The following is a 12,820-nucleotide window of genomic DNA, read 5'->3' on the forward strand; positions in this document are numbered from 1 at the left end:
GGAGTGTGGTGGAGTCTCCTTCTTTGGAGGTCTTTAAGCAGAGGCTTGACAGGCATATGTCAAGAATGCTTTGATGGTGTTTCCTGCTTGGCAGGGGGTTGGACTGGATGGCCCTGGTGGTCTCTTCTAACTCTATGACTATGATTCTATGAAATTGAAGCAGAACATAAGTGTGCCGGATGTGATCTCACTAGGAGGCGTTTCTACTGGAAAATAGACACCTGCTCCACCTATTATTATTATATTAATAAATTTGTATACTGCCCTTCATCTATAGACTTCAGGGCAGTTCACAACCTAAAAATACAAGACGAAGAAACATAATAAAAGCAAGAACAAAAACCAATACCGCCCGCAACCCCTCCCATAACACACTTAAAAGGGCATTGGAGGTCAAGCAGCCAAGGGCCTGGTTAAAAAGGAACACTTTCACCTGGCGCCTTAAAGGGTTTATAGGTCAAAACCAGCACTTGGGCCTGGAAATGAATTGGCAGCCAGTGCAAGCAATGCATACGTAAACATAATAAAAGGTACTGTATCTATTTTAAGGTTTCTGTAGCTGTTTTTGCCATAGTCCTATGTTACGATCACTTGCTATTCAATAACACTTTGATTTACTGCTATGATCCCCTCCCACCACCACCTTTGAATGAACTATGTATCTGTGGTTTCTTTTGTTTTGCATTGCCTCTCTTTAAATAAAAATACTTCCACATTCTCTAATTGATTGTATTCAGCGCAAACCAATGCCAATATTGATTTTAGTCTCCTTTTTTTGCTGTCAGTTGCAGAAAAAACAACAATGACTGCTCAGTAGTAAGCTTTGATATCAAAGTTTTGTTCATCTATTCTAGTAGTTCACACTCCATTAAAAATACTTGTAAATCATATCTGACATATGTAAGCTTTAATTTTCTCCCCATGGTAGAAGCTTATGAAGCTGATGCAGAAGATTTCCTGTTGTTCTAAATGTATTCCCTTACTAACCTCGTCTTTAAATAGCTTGCATAAACCAAGACTGTCATCATGCAGTAGAAAACCCCATGCTACCGGTACATGTGTGTTGGCTCAGTTGCATTCCTGGTACAGGCATGGAGACAATGACATGACCTAACTGATGTATATGCTAACATGTAAACACAAAAAGAGTCCTGCTACTAGGTAAGACCAAAGGCCTTTCTGCTCCAGCATTCTGTGTTCCCACACTGGCCAATCAAATGCCTACAGAAAGCCCTGATAGGATATGAGTGCAATAGCCACTTTCCTCTGTTGTTGCCCAGAAATTGTTACTCGGAGCCAATGCCATCTCTGATCCATAGCTGTCAACTCTCCCTTTTTTTTGCGGGAAACTCCCTTATTCCAGCGCCGTTTCCCTCTGCTATTCTGGATTGTTAGATATACCATAGACTGTCCCCGGGACAGGTGAGGCTGCTGCTGATCCCTTATTTTCAAATCCGAAAGTTGACAGCTATGCTCTGATCCTGAAAGCAAAATGTAGCCATCATCACTAATAGCCCTTAATAGTCACTTCCCTCCACATCTTGTTGCAGCAAATTCCATTGTTTTTTAAAAAAATGTTAAAACCTATATTTATTGCCTATTTTTAGATTATTACTGTTTTTCCTTTATTGTTTTATGTATTGCATATTTATGTGTGCTGGTCAAGAACCGTAATCAATCAATCAATCCATTGTTTAACCATGTGTTTGAAGTGGTACTTTTTTCTGTCTTGAATCTCCCATGCTTTAGCTTCATTCGAAAAGGAAGAAAAAGCCTTTATCCACTTTCTCCTAAAGTAAACGGGTTTTATGGCATCTGTCATGTGGAGAACTCACTTGGATAGGCTTTATAAATAAATGTTGCTCCCCTATGCTAGAGTCATTGAGCTACTTTTCAATACTGACTATTCTGAATAGCAGCAGCTTTCTCTAAGGTATCAGATATTTTTCAGCTCTAGGGTTTGTGCTAAGTTTCAAACCTGGAGCCTTCAGAATGGGCCCATCTGCATTCTGCAACACTATGATAGGATGGGTGTGTTGTTTTCAAACACACAAAAAAAGCTGAGGAGTGGGTAGTTTGGGGATTGTGACGCCTTCCTCTTGCTAAGTTTACCATTGTTAGAGTGAAAATGGGAGTTTGGGGTACCAGCTGACTATATAAAAGATTCCCAATCTTTGAGGGGATAGGATAGAGGATTTAAAATTGTTCCTAATGTATTTTGTATCAGTGTTGATAAAAATGTTGCATTTTTATTTACTGTAGTATTGCCTTAACAGTGTAGTTTAGTAACTTGCAAGCAACAGAAACTACACTTAATTTCTAATATATTTTGATAAATGGTAACTAATGATAAATACCTTGTCTTGTCACTTTCTGCCATATGTTATTGTCTTAGTCAGAGTTATGTTTTTCATTCCATACAAATTCAATACGGTCATTTTTCCAGGGTTTCTTTTTTTAAAAAAACTACATACTCTCTTTCCAGCCATATGGCTTGCACAGCCCATGAGAATTTAACAATTTAATTTTCAGCAGCTCCATTTTTCATTGTGTCCTTTCCGTATTGCCTATCTTTGCATTTTTGTTTGTTTCTACTTCAGTTTATCCATCTGAAGTTACATATCTTGCAGTAGCGAACTTTCTTCAAACCATAATTCTTTTAAAGCAAACTCATAGCTTAGAATAAGTGCTTTACATAAACCTTACCATGCCTTGCAAGAAAAATATTCAAAACACTGGTGATGCCCACTACAGGCTGCTCAAATAGTGATATTTGTTTAGTGATCCTCAAATATGCACCTAGATGTTAGAAGCTCTGTGTTGTCCTGCGCCAACCAAGTTCTATTCAGAGTAGGGCCACCAAAATGAATGGACCTTAGTGACATCCAGTTCCAATAGGTTTACTCTAAGTATGACTAATGTTCACTACAATCTTACAGTCAGGCATTTTATGCATGGCTAAAACCAAAAAGTGGGGAGTAGCACAGTTTGCATGTGGCAAGGAAGGAGTGTTCACACATACATAAGTATATGTGAAGGCTCCCTCCCTGCAGGTATCCATGCTACTACTTGGGATGCTATGGGCAGGACTAGTCAACATATGAGTGCACCCCACCCCTGCCCTAGTCTTACCCCTGCAACTAATGCTGGAATAGGACTTTTGTGTTAAAGAATTAAAGAACAAGTACCGGTACTCTAACCTAGAAAGGAAATGAGCCAATATTGAATACTGGGGAGAACAGACCCCCAACAACAAGACCACTACCACAAATTCAGAAGTGCATAATAATTTGTCCAAAGACAAGGACTGATCCTGGGAATGCAGGTTGGCCATAAATGGATTGGTTAGAACAGTTAGGTCAAAATCAACAATGTTGTGTGTTTTCACTGCAATAGGCAGTCCAGAGGGAAAAGTGCAAATATTTTCCTTTAATAAGTCCAGGAGGGGACTGGGCAAAATGATAACTATAGATGAATAACTACCCAGTGGTTAATCAGAGGGAACAGTCACACTTTAACATTTTGATGTTATCAACAACAGGAGCGACATTACCTGTGGCTCTCCAGTTTTTCAGACAGTGTAATTAACTCAAGATGCTAATTGGAGACTGAGCCTAAGATCTTTGGCATGCAACCTCTGCATGTGTTCTATCACTAAGTTACGCCAATCAAACACATTTTGCTGTGTTACATAATAAGTAACAACAACAGATTTCTCTCTACCTTAGTATAAGGTTATCAGATTTTTTTCAATGAATCCAGGGACACTTTTCAATTTCAATGGATTTTGTATGGGGACTGATTTGTAAATCTGAGGACTCTCCCTGGGTAACCTTACCTTAGCTCCAGGAGAAGGTTTTCCAAGTCAGCAGAGCTGACCCTACTCAACAGAGCAGATGGAGGCAGCAAATGCTGTGTGTGCAACACACACTATCCCCGTCCCCTATACCCTCAGTGCTGTTGGTGAAGTTGCATTCAGTTCTGTGTGCGGGTCTGTGCCTGTAGAGATGCCATCTGACCCTTTGCCTCAGGCACCAAAATGCCTTGGGCCAGCCCTGCAAGCCAAAGGTGTGTGGCTTTTAAGAGCAGAAGAAACTCCTTTCTGCAAGAGAGCACAGCTCCATGAGGAACGCCCAGCTGCACAGGCACGCAGCCCTCCTCAGAGATGCACCCTGGAGTGAATTTGGGCAGGTGCAACTTGTCATGCTCCACTTCCTGCTCGGATCCTCCTTTCCCGCTCACAGCTATTAAAAGCACACGAGCCCTCCTCATTGGCAGCAAGGCGGACCCCCGTCCATTGAGCCAGCCTTCCACTGAGGAAAACCCCCCAGGCGAACTACTAGCCTCCTGGGCCCTGCCTGCCAATCTCACCCCAAGCATTTAAAAAAGGAGGAGAGCTCTGCTTTACAAGCACACATACCTAACTCACCCCCCCACCCCCAACCTGGTGGCCAGAGAGCGCCTTTGGAGCAGGAAACAGCGGGGCTTCCATTTTGGACCCTCCCTGACCTCGTCCTCTCCTCCTTAGTCGGATTTGGTCAGCCAGTCCCTCTACCTGTAGGGAAGTTAAGCCCTGGAGAAGCGCGGCCGGGATGGAGGGAGGCAAGAGATGGAAGGGGTGTTGAGGAGGAGGAAGAGGGAGAAGAAGGGCCAGCGGGCGCGCTTGGCCCGCCTTGGCTGAGGGAAGGCTGTGGAGCTTGCAGCGCGAGCCAGTCCTGCGAGAGCAGCAGCAGCGCGTCGAAAGAGCTGCGCGAAGAGAGCAGCAGCAGCAGCGGCAGGCAGTTCATTGCGAGGAGGAGGAGGCGCCTGGCGCTGCCGGTCGAGGAGGAAGCGAGGCAGGGAGGGGCTGCCTAACTGGCTGAGGCTGGCGAGCCGAGGGGACGGCGCTGGTCGCTGTCCTGGGTGTTGAAGGGAGACCGCCGGGGAGCGCCTGCAGCCTGGCCCTGGAGCCGAGGTGGCATGGACTGAGCCGGGCCGGGCAAGCAGGCAGCAGGCAGGCGCTTGCCATGGGCCACGCATGATGGGGTCGCCCGGCACCTCCAGCCTCGCGTTCCGCCTGCTGCAGCAGCTGCTCCTGGTCCTCGTCGTCGCCCGGCACCGGCAGCCCCTCCGAGGCGGAGCCGCCGCCAGCGCCGCTGGAGCAGAGGCCAAATTCGGTGAGTGGAGAGCTGGGCTGCAAGGGAAGGAGGACGCGCAGGGCAGGAGGCGCCGCTGCAGCCGCCGCCGCAGGAGGGAGGAGAGGGCGGGGAAGGGGAGAGGCTGCCCGCCAGGCGAGGGCAGGTGAGCCAGGGCCGCCCGTGGGCGGGAAAAGTGGCGACGCCGATGCCGCCATCCCCTCGAGCCTCTGAGGCGCAACTTGTGAGGAGGGCGAAAGGGCGCGGGGATCCTTCCCTGGCTAGCGCAGGAAACTCTGCCCTCCAGGGGCCTGCCTCTGTCCCCGCGGCCGAAATCCTTCTCCTGAGGAGACCTTCTGTTTCTCTCCACACACCCCTCAGTCGACACGTATTAATTCCTCGTAGACTAAACTGTCCCCTCACGTATTCTTACTGAGGTGCGCAACACCTGCTCTCCGCGCGTGCCTGTGTATTTAATTATCGGTAATAGGCCTATAATTTCACAGCCTTTGTATACCGCTTGATCAGGGACAAAAAACCTCAAAAGCGGTTTTGTATGCATGTGTATACAGATACACCCAAACTTACATGCGTGTATTTCTAGTCCCCTGTTGGCAGAGATTTGGGTCAGCCCTTGCGCACCTGTGTGTTTTTATCTGTCCCTCCTCCCTCAGGTGCTCCCATTGCCACCCAGTTGAGCCTCACTGACTCACCCCTTGCAGGGCTTGAGGGGAGGCCACTACTACTTTGCAGACCCCCACTCCTCCATGTTACACCCCACCCCCAATATTCTGTCCTCATGGACAGCTGCTGCTGCTGTTCCCCTCAGAACCAAGAGATTTCTTTCACAAATCATCCTCTTATAAGTTATATTTTGTGAAGTCCATGGAGGGAAACCACTAGCAAAGCAACTGCATTTCTACTTTTGGCCTCCACATGCGCCATATGCACCTTATTACAGTGCCATCTCCAAGGGCTGCCCCAGTTACTTCAAGAATGTTCATTCATTCATACCCACAGGCTGCTGCAAACATCCTACATCTTACCCTGCTCTTTTAATGTTCCTTGCTAGGTCCACCCAAAGTTAGACAACCAGCTCATTGACTTCCTCAATGCACACCACTGATATCATCACTATTTATTTCCCCCACTTGAAACATCTCACCTACTTCCCAGTAAAGCCTGGTGTTGTTGTTTTTCCAAAATTCTACATTGTTGTGAAGTGCCCTGAGATCTCTGGGTGAAAGGCAGTATACAAATTTAGTAAACAGCAGCAGCAATAATGCGACATTCAACTCACTGAATTCTTGATCAAGAAGTTCCATTAGTCACATGTATTAGAGTTCATAGACAGTTTCTTACTGGAGAGTCACACATTCCCTTGGTGAGGCTCTTACCCTTCAACCTTTTTGCCAACCTAGCTTATTTCCCTTCTTCAACCCCCCCCCCAAAGCAATATTCAGATGGACCATTTCCCTTTCTCACCTAATTAATTCAGGTAAAGTCATTTATAGGTCAGACTCCCTAGGCTAATTGATCTTTACTATATACCCATCAAACTATCATCTCATTGAACATGCTGGCCAAAGATGGAGTTCTTTTTAATTGATATTACCTTTTTGTACTTGTAAGCAATCCTTCTATATCAGATACACTGAATATATATTCCTTGCCAATAAACACTCCAAATGAAGGAAATCTTCAATATAGTTTTGTAGTCATTATTCAAAACCTTCCCCCCCTTTTAAGAGATATCCTCCCAACTCGACTAATGTTACTATTAATCTCTAAAACTTGCACCATATCACTCTTTACCTGTTTGCGCTTCCTGATATCTGAGCTCCGCAAATTAAAAGTATTCCCGTTATAATTGTAGTGTATAGTGGTATTCTGAAACTAAAGTGAATTCTTACTCTATAAGCCCATTTATTTTGCCAATAACAATATAGTGCAGATTTCAGTTGCAAACTCTCCTAAACAATGACATGCTGACAGGACTATCATTACAAACTTCCTGTAATGAAAACAAAAACTTGTCTTTTAGCACCTTAAAGTCCTACAGATTTATAAGCTTTTAATCTTCATCACAATCAGTCTTGTTGTAGCCTTTAAGGTGCCATAATAATAGCTTTTGCCATAAAAGCTAGCTTTTCTATCCCTCTAGAATTTGTTCCCTTATTAGCTGATTCCCTATGAACACATTTTATCATTGAAATTCTACATTCTCACTGGAGCCACACAGATACCTAGAGATACATTAAAGAAAGCCAGACTTTGAAAAGGACATATTAAGTCACATACTGAGAATCTGACTCAGTGCCATTAATCTGTTCACCCCAAGCTTACTTTATATGGGGGGGAAAAAACATTTTTACTTAGAAGCCACCTGAGACCCTGCAGTGTTACAATGACCTATATAGGTCATCCCAGCCTCATCTTTGCTATTATTTTTGTGAGAGAACAGGTTGCCTCAGCTTGTGTCCTTGTAGAGCGTGGCACCTACTGACTGTCTAGAGCAGGTAAAAGAAGAATCAGCCCTACATTAGTCTCTGTTAAAAGCTCTCTATTATCAAGGGCAAATTAACAGAACCTATGTTTCCGTGCTTGCTTCCCAGCTGAAACGGACATGGAATTAAGCTGATAATATTTGCAGGAGTCTGCATACTGAGATTAAATAATAATGTGTTCCATATGTTAAAAGATGTGGACAGGTGTTTAAAGGAAGACTGGATTGGAGTTAGCAGCACTAACAATTATAAATGGCACAGAAAAATCATTTTCATATCTTGTTAAAAGATGCACTTGTCCAGAGTAAAACACTACCTGTTATTTATAAACTGAAATCCACCCTTTCACTGCTCCTTAACACATTTATGTATTTGCCTCATAATGGTTCTAAGCATGCATTGCAAATAATTTGGGAAGCACAGGAAGGATAACACAAAATCAGTACGTGATTTTCCCCAGATGGTTTTTGAAAGGTCAGCCTGCACACACTAGATTGATTTGTGCAAGCACTAAAGTCAATTTAAAGAACAAACCTGCCCTTGAATTAAAAAGCAAACTCAGAACTAGTTAGGCAACCTTAGAGACAATAATAAATGGAGCCCACTCCTTTTTAAAATAGGGAAGTAATTTGAAATCCCAGCAGTGTGTCTGAAAAGGAGAAAGAAACAGGAAAACAAGCACTTTGCTGTGATTTAAAAGTATTTCACTATTTTAAAAAGGAGTGGGCTCCATTTATGACTGTGCCTAAGCTTGCTTAACTAGTTCTGAGTTTGTCATGCTGTGGTGGAAATAGTTTTAAAATATTTTTTAAAAGAGATTATAGAACATTATCACTAGGACATGGACAAATCGGCACCAGGGTCTTTTTCTTTGTTAATAAAGTGTTGATAGTGAGAGAGAAATGTAGTGGTGCCAAGAAATGTGTTTCCACCTTGAAAATAAATATCTTTCTGTAACATCTGACTGAATATAACCAAAGTAAATGCCACTACTATACATTTGAAGAGCAGAAAACAGATGCAGGGCACTGATGCCTCGCCTTCGAACTATCAAGTTTATGTTGTTGCTTTTCCATTTTCTTGTTTCAAAATACTGAATGTTGAATTTTTAATGTGTTCAGACATGCATAAGTAACTACTTATTATACCAGCAAACATATTATTTGTTTTTATAGTGCCATTGATGCATATGATTCTTTATACAGCAACATTTTATTCATTTGGAATATTTGGGACCTGCGTTTTCAATCTGAAAAATGTTCCCAGAATGACTAAGAATTATTATTTTTTAAAAAGCAACACCAAACAGATTTAAACAGCAAAATAAAACCTTAAAGCTAAAACCTGGAATAAATCCACACTAGAATAATAATAATAATAAACAAGACAGGCTACCTAAAAGGCCTGGGTAAGTAAAGGCCTTACTTCAGGTTGATGCCAGGCAAGGTTTTCCTAGGGAGAGTATTCAAAGGATGGGGTGCCACAACTGAAAAGGCCCTCACATGGGTCACCATCTTAATATTTTGGTATGCTTTATCTTATGTAAAAAATAAGTGTCACTGGCTCAAAGAATTGTAGATTGTATGATCTATAATTTAATATTGGAAGAGGAAAGCAACAGAGAAAAGTGTGGAGGGTAGGGGGAGTCAAGTGGGATGAACAGGTACTAATGCAATGACTTGTGTTTTCAGTTGGGGGTGATGACTAAAGGATAATGACGAAAGGAGGACTTGAAGGGAGAAAGAGAGAAGAATGACACTATCAAGAAGTTATGGGAGACAGTTTTCTAGGTATAAGGAAAGAAAGTGAGAAAGGGTGAAACTTCCAGGAACCAAAAGTATTTGGTACTGCTGAAGATGGTAGAAGCAAGGACCACTGTAATGGATTTTGCTGTCCACTTAGATGGCTTTAAAATAGGACGATACAAATTCATGGAGGATTGGACTATCAGTGGTTGATAGTTATCATGATAATACTATTTCCACTGCCACAGGCGATATGCCTCTGAACCACCAGTTACTGGGGAACACAAAAGAGAGAAGGCTATTGTGCTCGTTTCCTGTTTGCCGGCTTCTTGTAGGTGTCTGTGAGAGCATAATGCTGGTTCTACATGGTGCCCTCTTCAAAGGCTGGGAAGCTTCCCTGAGCACAGCCGTCTCCATGGGAATGATATCTTTCACCAAAGATTGAAGAGCTGCCCTGGACAGGAGTGCCAACTTAGCCCCGCAACTGTGGGTGCCTGGGGAATGGGTGCCATGCAGTGTGTATGGCCCTGGCACCGAAATTTGTGGGTGCCTAGCCCCTTCATGGGGAATTTTGTGGGTGCCCAGGCACCCAGGGCCCCAGTGAGTTGGCACCTATGGCCCTGGACATGTCTCATTTAAACCTCATTCCCCATTGATTCAAAGTTCTATCACATTGAAAGGATAGGGAATAAGGATTCAGCCTGTGCTGGAGGGTATGTGTGTGTTACACTCCCCCTGAAAACTCAGGTTCACTGCTTGGGTGTACTCCTGGATTAAACCCTGAGTCTAGATGCTTAGGTTTTGGCCAGGAATGTGTTTGCACATTGAAAACTCGTGTGCCAGCCACACCTGTTCCTGGAGTTGTCTAATCTGGCCACAGCGATAAATGGCAAGAGGAAATAGAAGTTGTAGCTTGCATGAACGGATCTATCCTAATCATGTCATGGCCCAATGCCAGATCCTACAGACAAGGAGGAAAGACTGGACTACAGATAGCTTCAAGTAAGCAACTTGTTCCAACAGAGTATGGCAGCAAACAGAACTTCCTGATGCTCCTGCTCTCAGACTCTCTCAGCCTGTTCCCCCTTATGACTAACTATAGAGTCTTAACGGGCCAAACCTCTGGCCTAAGATGGCCACCCCTCCTCAATTTCCTAGTCTCTGCACTACTGTACTGGTGAGGTCCTGGGGGAAGGTTTTGGCTTCTGAGAGGGAAGGAGATTGCCGTATATCACCTGTATTTCTAGCTTATTTGTTATATTTTGATGTGATATTCTGGTAGCCCAATAGGCTCAATACCCGGATTCATTTATTTTTAATAAACCCATTATATTTGACACTCCCCCCCCCCCGTTGTTGCCGTCTGCTTAAAGTTGCATATATATGGTAATTTTTCAGAGTCTTGAAGATGGCATTGCAGAGATGTCATCTGCTTTTGTCTCTGGGCAAATTGGTTTGGCAAGGGTTTTTTTCTTAGTTTTTTTTTTAAAAATATCACCAAGCTTTTATACTGGCAAAGCTGAAACTAGTCTCCAAAAGTAAGATACGGTAATACGTTTCAGTTGAGAGTTTTGATGGGAAACCTTATGGTAACATATCCCTTCTCCAAATGCCTAGGAACATTTCTGATGTGGGCTCTTCAATGTATTTTTAGTACTTGAAAGAATGCTTATCTACAGAAGCACTCATGTAGCTCTTTAAAAAGAGGCTTTCCATTTATTCACAGCAATGCTCTGCTGCTGCAATAACTTTTTTTTTTTTTAAAAAATTATAAGGTACTTTCACCTCTCTAGCATAGAAGTAAACATCTTACTTTTGATTTTGAGGACCACATAGCCTGACTTCCTCTATGTCAATGTCACCTGCAAACTTGAAAGCCTCAGATAAAGGAAGGTCCATTGATCTGCCTGAGCACCAGGGAAATTATGGTATCACTCCTCCTCCTCTGTGTTCTGGAGGTGTATGTCACCCCCTGCATCCCCCTCAGTTCTTGGAAGCCATATTTGTCCTCTTACCCTTCCTTCTTGGGTTCCATGATCACTATAGATGGTGGCAGCAGTCACAAAATTAAAAGACACCTGCTTCTTGGGAGAAGAGCGATGACAAACCTAGACAGCATATTAAAAAGCAGAGACATCACCTTGTCAACAAAGGTCCGTACAGTCAAAGCTATTGTTTTCCCAGTAGTGATGTATGGAAGTGAGAACTGGACCATAAAGAAGGCTGAGCACCGGAGAATTGATGCTTTTGAATTATGGTGCTGGAGGAGACTCTTGAGAGCCCATGGACTGCAAGAAGATCAAACCTATCCATTCTGAAGGAAATCAGCCCTGAGTGCTCACTGGAAGGACAGATCCTGAAGCTGAGGCTCCAATACTTTGACCACCTCATGAGAAGAGAATACTCCCTGGAAAAGAACCTGATGTTGGGAAAGATGGAGGGCACAAGGAGAAGGGGATGACAAAGGATGAGATGGTTGGACAGTGTTCTCGAAGCTACGAACATGAGTTTGACCAAACTGCGGGAGGCAGTGGAAGACAGGAGTGCCTGGCATGCTCTGGTCCATGGGGTCATGAAGAGTCAGACACGACTAAACAACTAAACAACAACAACCCTTCCTTCTGCAAATGGTCAGTGCTCTCAGAGTTTATAAATAAAATTATAACGCTGCTGCTCATTTGTCCAGCGTGGTCAAGCAGATTCCGCACATGCAGAAACAGCTATACAGTTGCACTTGTTTGTGTTGGGACACACAGTGGTCACAATGCACCGTAATATCAATTAATGTAATGTTTCAGATATTTTGTGTATCATTGAAGTCCAGTGAACGTTGAAGCCTGGTGCTTGAATCTGACAAAGTATTACCTGTGGAAGTTTGTACCACAATAAATGTATAGGTCTTTAAATTGCCACAGGACAGAACTTCATAAGCCTTGCTGCAAATGTTTAACGTGGCTAAACTAAAAAAGTCTGGTTTGGATTTGAAATATGTTATTAGAATCATGCAAGTGATAATCTGAAGGCAGTCCTGTTTAGGGAAGTTTTTAATGCCTGATGTTTTATTGTATTTTAAATATTTTTTTGGAAGCCGCCCAGAGTGGCTGGGGAAACCCAGTCAGATTGGGCAGGGTATAAATATTATTATTATTATTATTATTATTATTATTATTATTATTATTAATTTTGATAATGATAATAATGTTTTAGCATGTGCCTGTTGACACGAGCCAAACCTAAATTAATCTATTTTATAATAAAAGTTTAGATGCATTACATGCACATTCTAACTCATCAAGCAAACAACATTTGCAGGAATTAATCTGCAACAACGTAAAAGAAGACTCAAAAGCTCTGCCTAGGTCTCTGGAATTTGGCATAGGAGAAAGAGAATTTGCCACCAGGAGTTAAAGGAAATGGGTGGGCACCTGAGAATGATTTTCTATGTAAGCAAATT

The 12,820-nt window shown here is 43.0% G+C and overlaps 1 protein-coding gene across 1 annotated transcript in view; it reads left to right on the forward strand.

Moving 5' to 3' along the window:
• The first annotated feature begins 4,734 nt into the window (after positions 1 to 4,734).
• The window catches only part of PTPRN2 (protein tyrosine phosphatase receptor type N2), a 592,105-nt gene continuing 584,019 nt past the window's right edge, over positions 4,735 to 12,820 (forward strand). Inside the window, exon 1 of the mRNA XM_035129839.2 lies at positions 4,735 to 5,156. Within this exon, the coding sequence (XP_034985730.2) occupies positions 5,018 to 5,156 (139 nt within the window). The 5' untranslated portion in view covers positions 4,735 to 5,017. The remainder of the gene's footprint in view (positions 5,157 to 12,820) is intronic.

This window comes from Zootoca vivipara, chromosome 12, assembly GCF_963506605.1.
Source record: "Zootoca vivipara chromosome 12, rZooViv1.1, whole genome shotgun sequence".
Classification (NCBI taxonomy): Eukaryota; Metazoa; Chordata; class Lepidosauria; order Squamata; family Lacertidae; genus Zootoca; species Zootoca vivipara.